This window comes from Balaenoptera physalus, assembly GCF_965194825.1.
Source record: "Balaenoptera physalus genome assembly, chromosome: 4".
Taxonomy (NCBI): Eukaryota; Metazoa; Chordata; class Mammalia; order Artiodactyla; family Balaenopteridae; genus Balaenoptera; species Balaenoptera physalus.
Window position 1 is genome coordinate 128,285,887 of NC_138891.1, and position 21,629 is coordinate 128,307,515.

The following is a 21,629-nucleotide window of genomic DNA, read 5'->3' on the forward strand; positions in this document are numbered from 1 at the left end:
TGTATCTTGAGGGATGAAAAGGAGTCTGATAGTGTTAGAGGAAGGGTATTCAAAAAAAGGAAAGACTCGTGAATATATCAGGGGTGGGAAAAGGCAGGGTCTGTTTTGGAAATGACAACATGTTTCTTGTGGCTGGAGTACAGGATAGACCCGGTGGAGGATGAACAAGGGAAGCTGGAAAGGTAGTCTGGGCCCCAAGTTCCAAGATAGGGAACTTATCCTGGTAAATATGAGATAAGAAGAAGAGAAAGGAAAGATGGAGCACATTGGAGATTGAGGGGAATAGATGCTCAGAAGAGTGGTTTTGGAGAATGGAGATGGAAGCTGATTAGAGATAGTGATGCTTTAAATTCAACTCTATTAATTAGAATCATTGCATGAATTGTTTATATGCTTTGAGACTACTTTCCTTCATCAATAGCATTAGGAATTTGGACCAGGTGGTTTATGGGTTTGTTCCAGCTACACGTATGTTGAGATTAAGGGAAAACGCTTCAATTTATAGATGGAGAAATTAAAGCTCAGGGGTCATTAGTGTCCAAAATCAGAAGCTTGAGACTGGTGGAGCTGCAATTCAAACCTATATCTAAACACTCCAATTCCTGAACTTACTTCACCAAGGTGCTGTTAAATCATCACCTGTGTTTCCCCCGACATTACTCTTATATTTTACATTCATAATCTCTACTTGGGCAAGCAAATTCCTTTGTTGTAACAAATAACACAGTCTTTCTCTCTGTGGTATATCTGGTGAAACTCAATAATCTAGAGGCACAGTAAAATACAAAATGCACTGAGAAAGAGATTCCAGAAAGCAAGAAACTGGAAGTGATGGATAAGAAACCTGGTGACATCATTAACTTGCCTGTCTCTCACCTGCCGCATCAGATCAGTCACTGTAAGTCACTGACTCCATCTACCAAATGTCTCATGTAGGTGTCCTCTCTTTCTTGTTCCTTCCTGCCTGGACTATCACCTAAGGCTTCTAAATGGTCTTTTCATCTCCTGTGACTTCCCTACCTATATGCTGCAGTCAATTACCTTTTAGAGCCCAGATCTTATAGGATTCCTCCATTCCTACAAAACTTAAAAGGCACGCCAACCTCAGCCTGGCATTTAAAACCTTGCACAATGCAACCCAGGCTTCCTTGTCAGCTTTAACTGCACCTTCATGATCCATTTTGTCCACTATTTCCTGCATATCTCCCCAACTTTTTGGGCCCAAACTTTAGCCCAAATATTCCTCCTGCTAGAAAGGATTAATTTACTCACATCCACTTCTTTCTAACACTTATTGACTCGACCCCTGCCTCTCTATTTCTAATGCCACTGCTTTAGTTTAGACCATCTAGGGTCTCTCCTTGAAGATTACCGAAATAGTCTGTAAAGGCTCCCGCAGGCTCTAGCCCAACTACTTAGGCCAGAAGGCTCATTCAAGAACACACCTCTGATCACTGCTGTTTTCCTTCTGATGCTCTTTCCACAGACTCCCACTGAATTTAATTTACAATTTAAAATCTTTATGCTACCGACTGAATCGTGTTCCCTGCCACCGTCTAAATTCATGTATTGAAGCCTTAATCCGCAATGTGACTATATTTGGAGATTGGGTCTATCAGGAGGTAATTAAGGTTAAATTAAATCATAACGATGGGGCCCTGATCTAATAGGATCAGTGTCCTTTTAAGAAGAGATGCCAGAAAACGCTCTCTTACCCCTGCCCCCTCAAACACACCATGTAAGCACAAAGTGAGAAGGTAACAGTCTACAAGCCAGGAAGAGAGTTCTCACCAGAAACCAAATAGGCTGAAACCTAGATCTTGAACTTCCCAGCCTCCAGAATTGAGAAAGTAAGTTTCTGTTGTCTATGGAGTTTTGCGATGGTAGCCCAAGAAGACTAATACACATGGCATAGAATTTCTTCTATAAGCTGGTTGTTATCATCTTCTCTAGACTAATCTATCACCCTTCTACTCTCATACCGTCTGTCCTATCATACCTAAACCCCTATATTTCCCAGAATTACCATGCTGCCTCTGGGCCACTGCACTATTAGTTTGGTGTGTCTGCAATGCCTATTTCCTCCTTATAGATCCGGTTAATTCTCCTCTTTCTTCCAAATTGAACTCAGATGGGTCAGGCTACCTTCCAATGTACTTCCATGACATTTAATGACCACATTTATTACAAAAGTCATCACACTGTATAACAATTATTCATTTCCTTGTCTGTTTCCTAGAATAGGTTCTTCGGAAAGGGGCTACTTTTCAAACCTCTTCATCCCTCTTTGCCTATTAGAAATATATTGAATGTTTGAATAAATTTGCTGTAATATTTTTATTTTAGAGACCAGTAGACAGGACGAACTTCCCTCTCAGCCATCTGTCAGCTGTTACTCTGAGAAGTTTATCTCTGTTTCTCTTTGTATGAATGTCCTTATCTGTCAACTTATGATAATGTCACTATGGTTGTAGACTGTTGAAAGGATTAATTATAAAATGGTTTATGACTATGGATAGCATCTTATGAAATGCTCAATAAAAGTTGGTTGAATCCAAATCAAATCTGTCCATCCTTCGAGGACCAATTCAATTCTACATTTACAATGAAGCCTGTATAAAGATACAGAGGCAGAATTGATGCTTCCTTCCTCTTTCCTTTCTAAGCCTTTGTTTATAGCTTAGTTACAGCATTTATTAGAGTTTTCCTAACATTAGAGTGATTTATGCATATATCTGCTTCCTCTCCCCTTGTGATAAGCTGGGCTGGGCAGGGACCAGGTATTTTCCATCTCGCTGCTTTCGGCTCCCTAAATGAGTGTCTCACACTTAGGAGATGCCCAGAGGCATGTGCTGAAAATGAGGAAGACAACAGTGAAATATGTCCTGTGTGCTGTGGTTTACTGTCTCTCATCTAATAGACTTCAGATTTTACGTAATATTCTTCACAATTAATTTAGATATAATTTACTTACAACATTATATTAGTTTCAGGTGTACAACATAATGATTCAATATATGTGTATATTGCAAGCTGATCACCACAGTAAGTCTACTTAACATCCACCACACACATAGTTACAATTTTTATTTTTGGTGATGCAAACTTTTAAGACCTACTCTCAGCAATTTTCAATTCACAATTTATTTTTAAAATGTCAACTTGAGCTGCTGAATCTGCTCCCAGTCTTCCCATTTCTTAGACATTTAGCCTTCTGTTGGTTAGAATTGACCTATCGGCTATGATTCCTTGATAAGGGTTTGCTTTTGAATTTAAATGGGATTTGAACTCAAATACGTGATTGAATTAGTCAATCCAGTCTACAAGCAAATAAGAAAAAGCAGATCCGTTTCCTTCTTCCAAGCTTCCAGTCTTCTCTAGGGCCCCCGATTGTCATAACCTTGCAAGGAGCCAGCTGTTAATTCTGGGTGGAGTCTCCACCACAGCATTATAAAGCAGAATGCAGATTGGGAGTTTGGGATTGACATGTACACACTGCTATATTTAAAATACATAACCAATAGGTACCTACTGTATAGCACAGGGAACTCTGTTCAGTACTCTGTAATGGCCTAAATGGGAAAAGAATTTGAAAAACAATAGATACATGTATATGTATAACTGAATCACTTTGCTATACACCTGAAACTAACACAACATTGTTCATCAACTGTACTCCAATATAAAATAAAAATTAAAAAAAAATAAGGCAGAATATAGAAGTGAGGTGTTAGCTGACACACAGTTGCCTGTTAACTGGCACACTGATGATTAATGAAAATGAATGAACCTTTTCTATTGTATAGTCTCGTAGCTGGTTCAGTTTCAATCCAATGCTTCCAAGCCATGAAAAAGTAAAGCTTTCATTAATGTTGTGCAGGGGTGAGGGAATGTTAAACAGATGAGATCGGGCATGTTCAGGGTGGTATGGTCATAGACAGGGAATGTTAAACAATTTCCCACTTTTTTTCTCAAGCAGGTAGGTGTTTTGTTTCTAAAGGAGAGTGCATCGTCTCCAAAATGGGTTTAGGAGTGTGCCGTTAAGGAAACTATCTTAAAAGAAAAGAGGAAGCCAGGAACCAGAAAAAGATTCTGGAAAGCAATCATAAATCCTGGGGAGATCAGATTTCTACTGTTTGATGGCAGAAGTGGTATGAATTCCAGCGTAAGTGCCACTCTGGAATGAAAATGGCTCCTCTTGCAAAAAAGTGACTGGTGCTAAATTTCCCTAATTAGGACAGTGCCTTGTGCTGGGGTACAGTTCTGACAGTGAAGCCTGTTAGTTTGATAAATGAATTACTAGCGCTATTCTGCTGATTCCTAGACATAACGCTCAAGGTGCCCTCGGCTAGTCAACAGGGGTGGAAAACATATCCTCACACATTTGCTTCATGCCTGATTAACAAGCAATTTAGGAGAAGACATCTGGATACAGAATTTGAGCAGTGCTCAGAGCCCATCAAAACATGGATTTCATGGCTTGGCGTCTGGCTGCTAGGCAACGTACCTCTTACATTCAAAACAGAGATGTAAAAGTAGATCCTGGTGCCAACTCCGGGTATTTCTCATTGAAAAAAAATAGCCATGAAAGTTTTTCTTTAGGTCCTAGATATCTGATTTCCATGAAACTGAAGATCTCAGATCATTTCTCCTCTAGCCCTCTTGGTTTCCACATTCTGAAGTATTAGGCGGAGATTAACATTATATTTTAAAGTACTCTCAAATGAATGCTACATGAGTCTTGTAATATTTTTCTCAGCCCCCTAATTAATTGTGCTTTTAAAATTAGGTGCATACATTCATAATAATATGCTCTTCAAATATTTGGTTCTCATCAAGTTAGATGTATATACCAGAGGGCCAACCACAAACTAAATGAGATTTACTTTACTAAAAGTATGCTTCTGCTTGGCAAGGAGGCCAGGGAGGGCCCATGTAAAATATTTTCCATGTGTAGACTAGTTTGAAAAATGAACGTTCTTGTAATACTTATTAAAATTAAGATAGATGTTAACTTATTTCCCCCTTGCTTTATCTATTTAAAGGTACTGATATATTTCAAAGCTCGGAAAATAAGAATTGTTAACTACCCAAACAAAAAACAAATCCAGAAAAAGCAACAGACAGATCATTTTGAATCACTGACTAGTTTTCTTTTTTTCTAAGAAGCAATTAAGAAAATTATGGGGCAGGAACTAGGGAGTATTGGGGTCTTCTATTAATGTTTATGGAATGTGTATTTTTATTCAAAAATGAAAGTGAACCATGAAAATGTTCAAAATGAACACTTTGCAGTAGTATGCCTACAAAAGTATTTTTTCTTCTGTCCTTAGAGAACTTCCTTCCATAAACTCTCTGAAGCCTCCTTCTTGGCAGCCCCTAGTGATGTAGCAAAGCAAGAAATCCAGACATGGAAAGTTGTGTACCAAGAAAAAAAAAAAAAAAAAAAAGACTTGGAAACCAAATAAGAAAGGGATAGTTTTACAGGAGAACTTCACTTCATATGGAAGGCTACAAAAATGAATGTTCTTCCGTTTTAAAGATTAATGCTGTGCAGAAAAATTAAGGGATGGTTTCCAGGAGATCACTTCATGAAGAGAAAGGTTTTCCATGGTGCAAAGCACTGTGCGTCACCCACTTCTCCCTAAACTGCTGCCCTCCGGCATCTTTATTTACGTGTGGTTTACATCTGTGTCCACCCCGTGAACCACAAGTGTTTCTCCACTCCAAATTTATCAACACTTTTCCTTCATACCAGAGGTGCCTTAGTAAAAATAGGAGAATTAGGTGGTGGAGCTATGTGATTCTGAAACCTCCTGCAAGCCATCATTGAATTTCCTGTCCTAGTTCTGGTCGTTCCCTTCGTACCATGATTTTGCATAATATTTCAAAGCTTCTAATCCTTCTCTCTATCCTGGATGGATCTCAAACACTTAAAGAATGAGCTTTCAAAGTCCATTCTTACCAGGCATCTGAAAGCGTGACTCAAAACCTCCAATCAGAGTAGAGCTGTGAAAACTGAGGCTCAAAGCTCAAAACCAGTCCAGACTCCGTATCTGAATGTCACACTTTTGCGGCGGTCTACGTAGATATTGTGTTCCTCCCAGAACCTCTGGGCCTATAAAGATCAGTATTTTTTCCCTTCCTGTAACCCCCTTCCTTAAAAGAGGGAAATCCTGGGAAAACATTCCTTCATGTCTTGACTCTTTGCCCAGATCTTTCCGCACTGGGGCTTCAGAAACATTCATCCAAAACCCAAACATGCAAGCTGGATGTGACCCTTGACTGGCAGCTGTGGAGGACGGAGCAGTTCTTGCTGTGCATTGGAGGACTAGGCAAAGGAGTTGCTAAGGAACCTCACAAGATTGGGTTTCTATATCCTCCTGGCCATCCCCAATCCCTTCCATCCAAGGAAGCAAGATTCCACCAAGCTGGATATGTAAGAACTCCATTAGGAAGCCAGATTGGAAAACAAGTCCTTCCTTTGGAAAGTCTTCCCTTGACTTATGTCTTGAAAGGGGTTCAAGTAAGAAGGTATGGACATTTACAAAGGAAGATGGTGGATAAAAGTGACTACAGTGAATGAATCATCAGCCCTTTCCATTGGGTTAGACAAAGTTATATCTTTGGGTTCATTAGAAAGTAGATGATCCCTGATTCCAAAGACAAACTCGCTTTCCCCCTTTTCTCATTTAACGACGCACATTTTCCCAAGCATTCTAGCTCCATTTTACCATATTTATGCATCTATGACTGCGTATCTCAGACTGGAGACGTCCTGCCTGTTTGACTGATTGTGTAAGCAGGTCTTGGTCATTTAAGGCTTGAATTGCTCCAGCTCTATCCCGAATACAGGAGCAGAGTTGGAGGCTGGCTGGGTTTCCTGCAAGAAGCAGGGAAGCAAACCCATGGGGGCAGGCGGTTTGTGGGAGAAGCAAGGCTGTCAACAAGGCTGTCCCGTTGACCTACCTCCGTACTCCGGGGCTTGAACCACTCACCCAGGCGGGACCTACCTCCCGAGTAAACAGGATGGCCGCGTCGTAGTGCTCCTCGTGGTCATCCCCCAGCTGGTTGTGCTGGTGCTGCCATTTGCAAAAGTTCTTGAGCGTGGCGGCCGCGTTCTTGCTCACTTCCAGGCTCTTGTCTTTGTCGCCCAGCACCACCACCTTCACCACGACCAGGCGGATGTGGTTCTCGATGCTGGCGTGACTGTACAGCTTGTTGGCGATGGAGGCCAGGGTCAGGAGGTAATGCTGCAGGCCCTGGCCGTACATCCGCGCCATGGACGCGTCGGCCACCAGGAGCAGCTCCACCTGGCGGGCCCGGGAGACGGAGCGGCGCCGCCGCCGCCGCCACCACGTCTGTGGTCCCTGACTCCCATCGGACGAGGGAGCTGACTGGTCCGGGAGCTGCGGGGCCAGCGCCCAGCGTCGGTCCGGGCTGCTGTGCGCGGGGGGGCGCTCACGGGGCCCTGGCGGGGACGTGGGGGTCTCGCAGCTGGTGCGAGGAGGGAGGGCCTCAAAGGTGAAGCCCTCGCGGGTATAGACGTGCAGGATCCGCGCGGACCCGTCCCCGTACACGCGCCCGGCCTCCGCCTCCGCCCAGGGCGCGCGCAGCAGCGGCTTCAGGGTGTAGCGCGCGTGCTTGACCGCGAAGAAGCCGTCGAGACCACCGCAGAGGTCAAAGACGGCCAGAGAGCGGGGGCTGCCGTCCACCGTGCCCCGGTAGAAGCAGTGGCCCCGGTGGCGCCGGGTCGCGTTCGGCCCGCCTCCTGCGGGCACAAAGCCAGCGGCGCCCACCGAACCATCCCGCTCTAGGTCCAGGAGGAACCTCCGGCCGCCCGCGTAGATCAGGTAGCCCACCTTGCCGCCGCCCGAGTAGAGCTGGTCGACGTTCTGCACAAGCCCGCGGCTCCTGCGCTGCGGCGCCAGGGGGTGAGGGTGGCCGGGAGGCTCGGCCGGCTCCTGCGCCTCCTCCCCCTGCCGCCGGCTGGGCTGGGCGGCCGCCGCAGCAGCCCGAGGCTGCCCGGCTTTATCCTGGGCAGGTGCCGCGGCGGCGCCGGCCGCGACCGGGGGCAGGCGGAGCGCGCACAGCAGCAGGGACGCCCACCCGAGCAGCATAGTGCGCTGCCCGCGGGGAGGGGCTGCGCGACGGGGACTTTATGGGTATTTGTTATTCGCTCTGGAAGTTAACCGGGGCGGGAGGTGGGGACACACATACACTTGCTTGCAAGGTTGAGTCAAGTGTCGGAGGGAGGGGGACCCGGCAGCAGCGCCAGCCGGTCCCGGCCGCGATGCCAGCGTGCGAACTTTTCTTTGTTGGTTTGGAAAATGTTTGGATTCGTGCTCCCGAAAGAGGAGACAAAAAAAAAAAAAAAAAAAAAGAAAAAGAAAAAGAAAAAAGCCGGGTTGTGGAGATTCAGCAAGTACGAGAAAAGGGGAAAAACCCCAATCCAACCCCAGCCAGGATTGGGGCACCGAGAAAAGGAAGGAAGGTGCCGCGCACCAGGCGGGCAACTGGTGCGTGCTGCCTCCAGCCCCTTGCTGCTCGGGACCCGCCGGCAGCAAGGGTTCCAAGCTCCGGAGCCCGCTTCCTTTCTTATTTTGTGGATTTCCTTGACTCTACTGGAACCGGGAGGAAGGGAAGAAAGAGAAGAAAAAAGGCCATAAAAATTAAAACAAAAATGCAAGGGGCGGCCTGCGGCGAGCCAGCGAAGCTGCGCGTCCGTGTCCCTTCGGATGCAGTGTCTTCCTGCCCGCCGTCATCCCCAGTCGGCCGCTGCGAGCGCGGAGAGCAGCGCGAGCGCTGTGAAGATGCGAGGAGGTGGAACAATGAATTTATAGCGGCATGCCATCCTGCAATGGCAATTTCAACAATTCGTCACTGCAAGCTGCCTCTTAAAGGGAGAGCTTCCCCCACCACTCCCACCCTTCCTGGTCCGCGCCTAATCAGATGGGGGAGGGCGGGCCTGGGGGGTGATCGAGGAAAGGGCGACCGCGGAGGAGGAAGGGACCCGGTGAGGTGGAAGGAGGGCGGGGGTTGGGGGGAGGGAGGGAGCAAGGGCGAGGGGGAGAAAAGTATTTGAGTAAGAAAAACAGATCTCTTTGGTCTCATTTAAAGCCACAGCGGCTGGGGTTTGTCTGATATTTCACAACCAATCGGGGTTGGCTAACCTCGGCTTACCTCATCTCCTGACGGGGTGTTTTGGTATGTTTTTAAAGTTACTGAGACGTTTCAAGTCTCTCTCTGCCCCCTTTTCTCCTGCTTTTCTTTCCCTCGGTAGGAAGTTCCTGACGCACGTTTTTGCCCTGTGCACGCCGGTGCGCTCTGGCCTCGTAGACCTTGCAACCGCATCCATCAGCCAAGGGCTTTCAGCTTCCCGTGCGCCCCCTCGCCCCGCTCTCCCGGTACCGGTTTCCTCCCTCCGCATCCCTCAGACTCTTCGCTCTCGCTTTTGGACGCACGCTAGGTTCGGGCTTCGGGTGACTAACTTTTCCCAGCCACCAGCAGAGTGGCCGGGCAAGCGGAGAGCCGCGAGCGCTTCCTGGCGCGTCGCTGCGCCCCGAGGGCTGAGGTGTCCCCGGGGCAGGGCCGCGGGAGGCCTGGGAACTCCGCGTCTTTGTGTGCGAGCCGCGGGCTACCCCCTTTCTCAAGCGCGCCTTTCATCCGCGCCCACGATCTGTCACTTAATCCCGGATGACTGGAACTTCCTTTGCTTTGCTTTAAGAAGGCGAGGGCGGGAGGGGGGGAGAGTTAACTCTTGAAGGGAATTGCGCTCATTTTTTTTTTCTCCCCATAAGATTAGGAAAAAAAAAAATGTGCCCACACTTTTCTCTTATTCTTTCGTCTAAAATGATATTTAAATGATAAATACCCATATATGTATTTATTTCTCCTAAAACAACCACCACCACCCTTGGCCCTGACCTACTATCATTCTCAGAAATTCCTTTAGGTGAAAAAGAAGACTTTTGGGGGGAGGAAGGGCGCAGGTTGGTGTTTATTAGTATCTGAGTGGTATTGCTACTGCTACTTGGTTTCTCTCTCCTCTTTCTTTCCTCAAATTATCAACTCTAGTAGAAAAGAAGGAAAATCCGACTTTCTAACCACTACTGATAATGGTTAGAAGGTCTACTGTAGGAACAAGAGCACCTTCCTTCCCCGTTATTCCAAGACGAATTAATGAATACATCAGTGAAAACTGAATCTGCTGTATAGTTAGCACATTTCTGTCTTTCTACCTTTGTTTAATTCACAGAGATGCATGCCAAGGATAGCAGGGGCACCTCTGTGCACTCCAGGCTGCTGGTGGTTTTTTTGTATCTTTGTTAAGAGATCTGATGACTGTTTCAGGGAATCGGGAGGGTCCTGAACTGGCTTGAGGTCCTCCGAGTAGCGATGAACCCGGGAATCCCAGAACTGCCCAGCAGCGATGCCCATTGCCCTGTGCCTGGAGCACCCTCTGGAGTCATCTGGAAGGAGGGGTGAAGCGTGTTTTGAGAGTTAGTTCTCACTTATAAATGAACTGGGGATCATTGGGGCTCCCGGACCACCCAATAACTTCTAGTGGATTCTGAAATACCTCAAGATCTGGGAGGAAGTTCTATTGCTGAAGGCCATTGCCTTTTAATTCCACGACCCCTCAGTTTCTCAGTGGTCAGCTGTCCAAGGCCAATACTACCAGTTGAATATTTTGAGGAACCAGAGACATTCAGAATCAGGAAATAAAGGAGAACCTAGTTCCTGAAGTCTTCCTGTTCCCCCAGTAGCCTTCAAGTTTGTGCCGGCCATTCTGTCTTCAGTGGTCATTGCCTGTGCCTTTAGATAGGATTTGTTATTGTTATTATTACCAATTTCAGAAAAAAGTAGCCCAATATTCGTCACGAAATACCATCTCTAAAACAACTTGGATTCATTAATTTTAACCCTTTCATCACTGTTAATCTCAAAGGATCATTTTGATAGAGAAGCAGATGGCAGTGGTGTAAATTAATTATAATTATTTGAATTCACAGATTTCATATTTAGCATCTAAAGAAATTCCAAATGAATTTTCTTCTTAGTGAATGAACATCTTTCTCCTCTCTCAGAAACACTGCATTTCTCACATGAATCATGCCTCTGAATTTTATGCCTTCAGTTTTAATTACATAATGATATTTGTACTCACGTAGATTATTCAAATTTTTAGAAATATGTTGAAGAAGAAGATAGATACAGATAAAGCTCCAAACGTGACTATCAAGTACTAAATATAAATATAACCACATATTCACAAGGACAGGAACTAATACAGCTTATAAATTCAATGAGTAAATTCTTACATATTCAGAACATTTCTAGTTGGATATAACCTTTTTCTTTTCCTGTGAAAGTAACTTGGGCACTTTAGGAAGTTCATTTGGTAACACTTTAAAAATATTACCCTTGTGGATTAGGATGAATATTCCACAAATGTTCCAGAAAAATTAATGTCTGTCAGTCCAGTAATATACTTTGCACTGGCTAAAAGTAGCCCGTGTTTTTCTTTTTAAAGAAGAAAAAGAACATGTATGAGGAATCATGTTTAGGGGGACAATTTGCTACTTCATTATTTCATTATTCCAAGTGACAGTGTTACTTGTGCATATTTAATGAGAAGTTTCCACTGCATTTCTAGAGTATATGACCACACCTGATGTGTAATTTTACATTTCCCCAAAGGAAGAGAGACTTTCTACTCCAGAATGTTACAAGTTGGAAATTATCTTAGAGATTATCTAAGAGTTGAGACCAAAGTGAGTTGCCTGGGAGTCAAAAGTCCACTAGTGGCCAGCTCTCCTGCAACCTAAATTCCTTCCCCCTGATTTGATGGGCAATCCACAACCTCTCTTAAAATCCACCCAGTGTAACAAATATCTGTCGAGGGCCCACTGCAAAGTGCTCTGGAGGTTCTCTGGAAACATATAAAAATGAATAAGGCATGATTAATGTTCAGAGATGCTGACAGTTCAGAGATGGAGCCAACTGTACCAAGAGATACTTGGAATGCAAACTGGAAAATGCAAATAGAGAGGGGAAAAAAGCAAGAGAACAACTTCTGCAGGTGCTTTGAGCTGTGTATTTCCAGTACAGCTTCACTTCAGAGGATGTGTATATCCTTGTAAGTAGTATTTTCTCAAATTTCCATTTGCTAAAGTGTCATTTCCTCCCCTTCCCCCATCTATGATTTTAATGCTAAAAGTGAGGAAATAACTGACAATAAACTATTCCCCTCCAGTCAAACACCTGCTCCTTACCTCCCAAGTAGGAGAATGACAGCCTGTCAGCCCTGTAATAGTTTTCCTTTCCCACATCAGGATCCCTACCCTAGGTCTTGCTGTATTTTGAAGTCCCTGAGTATCATGTCCCTGAGTGGCAGGATGCTGGATGCGGGGAGGAAAGCAGCTCCACTGCTGCTTGAGGCCCTATATGAATGTTCTGAAGATTCTAGGTCAGCCTTTTCCTCAAGTGCCACTCAACTTTGCAAATTCCAGTTCTCAGAAGACTTGCTTCAAAACCAAAGGTTATTTTAGATACCTCATAGAAGTGTAATCATGCAGGATTTGTTCTTCTGTGACTGGTCGATTTCACTTCGCATAATGACCTTCAGGTTCATCCATGTTGTCCACATAAAACAGTCAAACTCATAAAAGCAGAGTGTAGAATGCTGGCTGCCAGGGTCTAGGGGGAGGGGGAAATGGAGCGTTGCTCTTCAAGCGTATAAAGTTTCAGTTATGCGAGATGAATGAAATCTAGAGATCTGCTGTAAAACATCGTGCCTATAGTTAACATTGCTGTACTGTATGCTTAAACATTTATTGAGGGTGGATTTCATGTTAAATGTTCTTAACACAAAAACGAAATGAAAACCGAAGGTTACACTTGGGGAATAGGGAAAGGAGTGTATGCTACCTTTGATATGAATCCTAAATTTTTAGAAGGTAAAACTATTACCTAAACTATCCTTCTCTTTTTTCCTAACCCTTTACCTCCCTCTCCAGCTCCTCCTATAATCTACAATGGTGTACACGTCAGTGTACACGCACGATCTCGCACGTATTAGACACACAACACACAGCAGCATATGTGCACCTGTGCACACGCTTCGCCCTAACTCGGTTTCCCATCTAGGCTGTACTGATGTGACGAGGGGATAGAACGTCCTGAGAAAATAAGAGAGGGACTATGCCAGCTCTTCCTTTCCCCCTGCAGAGAAAACTTTCTTGAGACCTTCACTGTAGAGATTTTTTTTTTTTTTTAGGGAAGTATACCACATTTCTGATAAAACTCAAAACCATTTTCTCTGGTCTCTGCTTAGGACATATTACAGAATGGTCTACCTCTTGTGGCAGATAACATATGCTTCAGAATCAGTGTTATTTAATTTTATAAAGAATAAATTTTGGGCAAAGCTAGATTTTCATTTTTTTATATGCAGAAATTTTATACAGTATAAAAGTCTTCAAGTGAGTAATGTACATGGTATTATTTAAGACATACAGGTGCTATCTGTAAAGTAAAACCGACAAGTGTTTTTATGCTGACCAGCTGTGAAACGTCGTTGTTTTAGCTTTTCTCACACAAATATGCACATATTACTTTCTTTTATGAGTTACTCAAGTTCTTTTTTTTTTCTTTATTTTCCAAAAATCATCTCAAAATCAAACGTTACTGGAAACACATGGAAAATCAGGAATTTCCAGCCTAGAGTAATTTGAAACATTTGAGGTTTTTATTTTTTCCTTCATGATGGCAAATTTAAGCAAAGATTTCAAATTGCTTAATGAGTAGTTGTCGCCATTGTAATTGTAGCAGGTAAGAATTGTTGTTCCATAGCCCTACAACTAGTTTTTGGGGTTTTTTAAAAATTAATTTACTTATTTATTTATTTTTGGCTGTGTTGGGTCTTCGTTTCTGTGCGAGGGCTTTCTCTAGTTGCGGCAGGCGGGGGCCACTCTTCATCGCGGTGTGCGGGCCTCTCACTATCACGGCCTCTCTTATTGCGGAGCACAGGCTCCAGACGCGCAGGCTCAGTAGTTGTGGCTCACGGGCTTTGTTGCTCCGCGGCATGTGGGCTCTTCCCAGACCAGGGCTCGAACCCGTGTCCCCTGCATTGGCAGGCAGACTCTCAACCACTGCACCACCAGGGAAGCCCTTTGTTTGTTTTTTAAAGTAAAGTTTACATGGTAGCAACACTTTGTTCAACCTCTGCAATATCACAGTCTCCTTGGAAACCAGTGAATCTCTCCTTATTAAAAGTATTTGCCTTATTCTGGTCAGTAAAGTAAGAAGCGGAAGTTAGTCCAAACAAAGCTGATAAACATCAACTGGTTCCTGCCTGCCTCGCCCCTGGCTAGTGAGGAATGAAGACAGTGGCTGCCTAACCAATAAGCTTACCTTCCGGAAACCCATGTGCTGGTTGCTTAGGTGGTTTAAGAAAGAAATACAGAGTATCATTTTTCATGACTCTCCATGGACTAATACATACCCGTCCAACACACACTTAGACAGGAACTAGCAGGTGGAAGGAGCAGTTACCCTGGTTATGATCCTACATGAGGATGGGGGTGCAGGTAAAAAGCTTGCAGTGTTCCCTTATTTTACTTCACAGGTGTCCCTCTTCCTATACCCCTCTTCCCAAGCCCCAAATCATGGCGGAAACAGGAAGTAACAATGCCGCTATTACTTACTGACTTACTGACTAAAGATTTTATTCTCAGTTCCAGGAAGGAGCCCATTCATGACAATCACCATCAACTCTCCCTCTTTTCTCCTTCCCGTTAGCCCATCCTGAACCTGTTGGAAACTCCCCTTTCACCTCTACTGACGTGACCCAGGGTCCCAACGAGGTTGTTACCTCTCATCTTTAAGAATATGACTAGATGGGCTTGAGGCAGCAGGAAGAGAAGAGGAAATAGAATTTGATTGAGTTATAGTTGAGGGAACTAATCTTTGCCCACATTTTTCTGTATTTGTCCCCAAAGCCAGACTCTTACTTTTGCTCCTTCATTTTTCTCATTTCGGGATCCTCTTTCAAGCCATCTACACCCTTTCCAGTCTATATACGTGATGAAGCAAGATTCCCCTTGTCCTTCAGGCATTTGGGGCGTCACATTCTATTGAGAACAGAGCTGGGTAGGAAAGAATGAGGTTGCGGTGCTGTCACTCGTGAAACTCAGACCTACATTCAAAATCATCTTCTCAAAGGAGTCCTCACCAGATCTGCCCACAGTCATTATCAGACCTCGAGAGTCCACGTCAGTTCGGGCTGACGTTGAATTATACCTGAAAGAGCTCTTTTGACTCATGACTTTAGAATTAATTACCAGTAGCTGGTTGTGAATTACTAAACACATATTTACACTGAACTATATAATCTCTAGCCTGTTTTTCTGCATCTCAGATCTTTATTTATTTCTACCAAAGCAGTAATCAAATCGGTCAGTATTTTATTCACCTACTTGCTCATGAGATTTATTTTAGAAAAGTGGGTTGAAGAAAATGATGCAGGTTGAAACTAAATAAGGCAGGAAACTATCAAGTATGACATAAAGTATGACATAAAGAAAGTCTCTCACATATGTTTCACAGCTAAATTCTACAGAATTTTCAGAAAATCTAAAAATAATTTAAAAAAAATTAGTAGTCAGAGGATTAAAGGGTAAACTATCCCAACTGGACTCTCTGCTAGCTTTCAGCCAAACAATTTATTCTCCAAAAAATGCAAAATAATGTTTTGCTTTGATCATTGACAAGTTTAATGGTTGGGTTCCTCCTACACAAGTAAACTTTTTGCATGCCCAAGATAACTCCATGTATCAGAATTATTCTTGGCCTCTTTCTCTTCCTTCTTTCTCTTTTTCCCTCCCTCCCTCTCCCTTTCTTTATGCCTGTCTTTTCCACTAGAATGCATGCGCCATGAAAACAGGACCGATGCTTATCTTTATCACCTTGTAACTCCAGTTTCTAGCTTGGTAACTTGCAAATGGGAGGCATGAATAGATACATGGTAACTATACAAAACATCTATGTTAACTATTTTTTAAAAGTATTTGTGCATGTGTTTTTTGATATTTGTCTGTCACCTTTCTTAACCATTCTTTCTCTAATAATAAATCCACACCTTTTCAGGGAACCCTAATCCACATGTTTGAGTAAAGCTGATCCCATTTCTGTCCCCTTCCCACAGGTCTGGGCACTTGACACCAAACCTGGCAGCTCAGAGCTCCCCATAGACCTGGCCATAGAAATTGGTCCCAGAAAGAGCTCTGCCCATTGTTTTCTCACTTGGGACATTTGCCCAGGTCATTAGGCAAATGTACTTTTCTTTCCATGATCAAAAGATGTAAGGACCATGTACTAAAAACAGAAATCTAACTGCTGTAAAACACCCACAAATTCTCAGTGGTCTCACACAATTGAAGTTTATTCTAACTGGTATAATAAACACCCTCAAATTCTCAGTGTTTTTACGTAATCGTATTTTCTCCTTCGATATCACAGTTCTTTGTAGGTTGATGGCAGTTGGGAGGCTGCTCCATGCAGTCAATCAAGAATTCAACCTTGTTTCATCGTGTGATCCTACCCCGTTCTTCACCTGTTGCCTCTGAGGCTGACTTAGAAAGGGAAGAAAGAGAGGGTAGATAAGTCATTCTCTCTTATTTGCCTCTTCCAACAGTGGCATACTTCATTTCTCTTAACAGTCCATTGGCATAACTAGCCTTAGGGACCAACCCAGATGTAAGGCTGAGGGATGCAGGTGTGAACCCAAGAAGAAAGGGAGTGAAAACAACATTTAGTCAGTCTCTGATGATTGCCATTTATCTTAGAGATGCCACCAATGGAAAAAGATTAAGAATGAAGCCAAGCAGTGGTGAGAAAGAGAACAAGAGGGAGAAAATAAGAAAGAGGGAGAAAAAAAAAAAGAAGACAGTAACATTAGAAACCTTAAATTCACAATGTCAATAAGATCTTTACTTTTGTTTATGCTAGCTTAATTAGAAATTCTGTCACCTAAAATAGAAATAATCTGAATGAACACACTCCTGTTTTGCTTGCTACACTATATGTAGGCCTAAACACAATGCTTTGCATATGGTAGACAGTCTAAATATTTTTTGAATCACGGATTATAGGAATGAACACTCAATATTAGTATATTTGTCTGATGTTAGCTGTCAAACTTATACTAATAAATACATCACACAGTCTATCATTATATTTCCTGTTATTCTGTTTCATGTCGCTGATGTGTCTCAAGATGATCTGTATCAAAATTTTCAACACTTTTTATCTGGGTTGATTCACTTATTGCAGAAATTTTCACATTTATGATTAGTTAAAACTGAGACTTCAGTTGTACTTCTTTGATTCTAAATCTGTTTAATCCTATTAAACACTGCAAATGTCTGTGAAATTCTGAAACATAAGGACACCTAACATCCCTCTGATGTGTGCTCTGAAGAGATGTTTGGCTCCCTGCCCCCTCTCTGTGCTGACCCCGCAGTGTGGAAAGATACTCATCACGGGGCTTTGGTAATTAGAGGAAACCACCAGAGCCAAACATCATAAGAAAATTCTTCTACTAAACCGTGAGGCACGGGAGTAGCAGAAGATTTACTATGTGCCAACTTGCTGTATGGCTGAGCACATCCCTCCAAAACAGCAGCAAGAAGCCGAAATGCCCAAGATTCTATCTCAGCCCAGGCACTGTCTGTGATCCTTTGTAATTTAGAAGTCATTTAGACCCTTTGTTGCACCAGTTTTTCATGTGCCAAAGACTGACGATTGTAACACTTACCTTCCTGGGTTCTTATAAAGATTGAGTTTAAATATGTATGAAGTGCCTGGTGCACAGCAAATGTGCTAGACTGCCATCGTAGAGTATAGGGACCATCACCCCCATCTACACATACCGCCAGAGCCTAGCACATCAGACCTTATAGTCTCTCCACAAACATTTGCTTTAATTTATTTCAATTAAATTAATCTTCTTTAATCCCACAGGGTTTAAGTGAGGAGAAATAAAGCACAACATATTTAGTTTCTGTTTCTTTTCTATAATCTTGATCTGAGTTCAAGGAAAAGAGAAATAATTGTAGCTTATGAAAGTAATCATGACCATCTATAACTCAGTCTAGTAGAAACTTCTAGAACCCCATGTCCAGAAGAGGATATAAATGGTGACAATACGATACAGGTTGTTGGTACTTGAGGGAAGACTCAATGACACTTATCTTTCCCATCACATGATATAATATATGGGACCCTTAGGGTTAGTGGACATAATATTCACATTTCCAGTTTCTTGGTGGTTCCTGGAAGAACTTAGGTACATAGTACACAGCAATTCATAATTTGGAATGTGGTCAGCCTAGGTAGTTGCCTGGTATTTCGGTTCTGGGTTTTGTTTGTTTGTTTTGTTTTGAAAAGTCCTTATCACACAACAAAAAGCTAAGGTAAAGAGATTAAACAAAAAACGAAAACCACAACTTTTTGTTTCTTTAAAAGAAGCCATCCAAATCCACAGAATGTGACCTTATTTGGAATTTGGGCTGTTGCAGATTTAGTTAAATGAGGTCATACAGGGTTAGGGTGGGTCCTAAATTCAGTGACTGGTGTCCTTATAAGACACAGATACAAAAAGAACAAACACACAGAGGGAAGATGGTCACGTGAAGATGGAGAAGATGGAGCAGAGATTGGACTGATTCAGCAGCTATAAACCAAGGAAAGCCAAGGATTGTGGACGACTACCAGAAGCTAGGAAGAGACAAGAAAGGATTCTTCCCTAGTGCTTTTAGAGAGCATGTGACCCAGCTGACACTAATTTTGGACTTCTATCCTTCAGGATGTGAGAAAATTAATTCCTGAGCCAAATGTTTTGACCCCAAAATAAAAAAAAATTAAAAAACTGAAAACAGACATTTATTGTCTGTTATTTAAAACAGACGTTTCTTCAAAGGAGGTCACTATTGTTATTGGTGATAGAAGTGAAGAGAATACAAAGTGTAAAGCAGTTGTGCTTTAAGACAGAAAATAAAATGGATAGATTTGAAAAGGGAATTCAGTAAAGGATCAGATCTACCATGTAAACAATTTCACTTATGTTGCCCAGAGGTATAAGAAAAGGAAATAGTTGGGACGGTGACTCCAAGTGGTTTATGCAATGCAGTTTACTCACCAGTGAGATAAACATTTGGAAAAAAGCTGCAAGATGGCGAAATGTATTAGGTACAAAAAGCACACAACTGTGGGTCTCCATTAAAATAAGGTTGAAGAGAAAGTCAAAAACGCAAACAGAGCTACAAATGGTGAGGGCAAGACAGTGGCAATTGGACTAAGCATGACTAGAGTAAATGTTGGTTTGAAACTTCCCGAAGCATTTTATTTTTCGACACATGTGAACTCAACAAATGCATTATTTGACTCATTGCCCCAGAAGTGTTCTCTTGAAGTGGAGAAACTCATAGTGGAGAAAGAGCATGTTCAATAGAGGAAATTTCTTCCTAAATATTCATTCGTCCATGAGATGGGTAGGAAAACACAAGGATTTAAGGAGGCCAAGGATAAACTGACTCATCTACTTTTGTGGCAGAGTAGCATATTTTGGGATTAAGACTCACTTGTTTTCCTGTTCTGTCATTTCCCAACATTAAGGGACTTGAATAAGAACTTTCTTAATGTTTATTGACGTTCCATTAAAAACAGTATAAAGCATGGTCAAATTCTTTTATTTTTTTCTTTCAAAAATATCCACAAGTACTTTGTGCTAAGATGGCATTTTAAAATGAGTGTCTTCTGAATGTTTTCTTGGCATATCTATAGAGTAGAATACTTTGTCTATACTTTCTTTTTCTTCATGTTTTTGTTGAAACAAGGGAAAAAAAATTTCCATCCTCTAGAAAGCAGTGAATCTCAAAAATTTGGGGGTCCCTCTGTCCCTTTAAAAATGATTGAGAACCCCCCAAACTTTGATTTATGTGGGGTTCTCAGTGTATGATTATATCTACTGATAGTTACCATAATAGAAAATAGAATTGGAAAAAATAAATATTTGTTGATTCATTTGTAATAATAATAAAACTATTACATGCTAACATAGGTAATATATTTTTAGAAATCAGAAATCTTGAAAATAAAAAATGTATTTTTAAAGTATAAAACTATTTTAATTACTTTCATTGTTCTGGGCCTAGGTCTTCATTTATACATATGACTGAATGACAACACAGAAGGGCAATGCCATTGGAAAAAAAAGTTTAATTTACTCATAGTTCCTTAGAAATGACAGGCACAACTTGCATCACAGGACCACTGGAGGAACACCAGGTTTTAGTCAGGAAGCAGAAACAGGAGCTGGGGAAGGCCTAGGCTATGACCTTTCTCTGGGTTTTCACTGGAAGGAGGCAAGGCAGTGCAGGGTCAACAGTTTAGGAATATCTAGTTTGCGTAATTTCAGTGGGCTTTGAGCTATAGGTGTGGGCTTCAGTTGCCTGGCTTTGGTTCCCTGGGATGATTAAGCAGAGGGAATTGTCAACTGTAGTACAAAGACCAGATAGAGGATCTTCTGTTGTATGAGGGCCACATGATAGAGGAGGTGTGGCTTTGCATTGGTTGGTTTGCATATCAACGGTATGTTCCCCAGCTGAATCCCTGAATCACCTTCTGCCTCTAAGAATCTGCTAGCCCTGGGAGGTGTAGTCTCTCCCCAGCCAGAAAGGTTTTTTTAAGATGTCAAAACATCATAATATACAGAAAAAAAAAAAAAAAATATATATATATATATATATATATACACACACAAAATACATCCATAAACTCTGCATACAGTTGAAGATAGTAATTTGGAAGAAGGTATTGAATTCATCAAGGTGCATCTGTCTTAGTTTGTTCAGGTGGCTTTATAGAATACCAAAAACTGAGTGGCTTATAAACAACAAACATTCATTTCTCACAATTCTGGAGGCTGTGTGTTTAAAATCAGGGTCCGGCATGGTCAAGTGAGCCCAAGAAAGACTCAGTCACATTAAGTAACATTCTGAAGGTCACACATAGCTAGTAAAGTGGCAGAGTTTTTTTGAACTGAGTTTATTTTATTCCAAATTTTGTAGTTCTAACCACTACGCTTTACTCTACCATATGAAGTGGCTTACTTTAAAAAAAGGTAAAAAAAAACCCTGTTCCTTCCTAAGCTCTAGATAGAAGCTTGTTAAATAAATATCTTTCTAAATGTTAAATTTTAATGATATATTGGAAAATATTCACTGACTTTTTTTTTTTTTCTTTTTGCTGCTCAGTCTGTGGTCAGATGGGCCACAGACTTCTTATTATATTCACACAAGGTGCAAGGGAGCCCTGTGGGGTCTCTTATAAGAACACTAAACCAATTCATTAGGGTTTCACCTTAATGACCTAAACCACTCCCAAAGGCCCCACCTCCTAATGCCATCACATTGGGCATTAGACTTCAATACATGAATTTTGGGAGGACACATTCATTCAGACCATAGTAACATCATATAGAGACAAAAGAGCAGGCAAAAGATGTGGGTATTAATCAGGAAGGATCCAACAGACTCAGTGAACAGAGAGGATGGTTGAGAAGA

The 21,629-nt window shown here is 42.4% G+C and overlaps 1 protein-coding gene and 1 long non-coding RNA gene across 3 annotated transcripts in view; one reads left to right on the forward strand and one right to left on the reverse strand.

Annotated features, from left to right (window-relative positions):
* The window catches only part of ADAMTS5 (ADAM metallopeptidase with thrombospondin type 1 motif 5), a 49,480-nt gene extending 41,355 nt beyond the window's left edge, over nucleotides 1-8,125 (reverse strand). The window contains exon 1 of the mRNA XM_082460378.1: nucleotides 7,014-8,125. Within this exon, the coding sequence (XP_082316504.1) occupies nucleotides 7,014-8,120 (1,107 nt within the window). The 5' untranslated portion in view covers nucleotides 8,121-8,125. The remainder of the gene's footprint in view (nucleotides 1-7,013) is intronic.
* LOC309660140 overlaps nucleotides 7,747-21,629 on the forward strand; it is a 123,785-nt gene continuing 109,902 nt past the window's right edge. For both annotated transcript variants that reach the window (XR_014263193.1, XR_014263194.1), the window contains exon 1: nucleotides 7,747-7,853. This is a non-coding gene — a long non-coding RNA (uncharacterized lncRNA). The remainder of the gene's footprint in view (nucleotides 7,854-21,629) is intronic.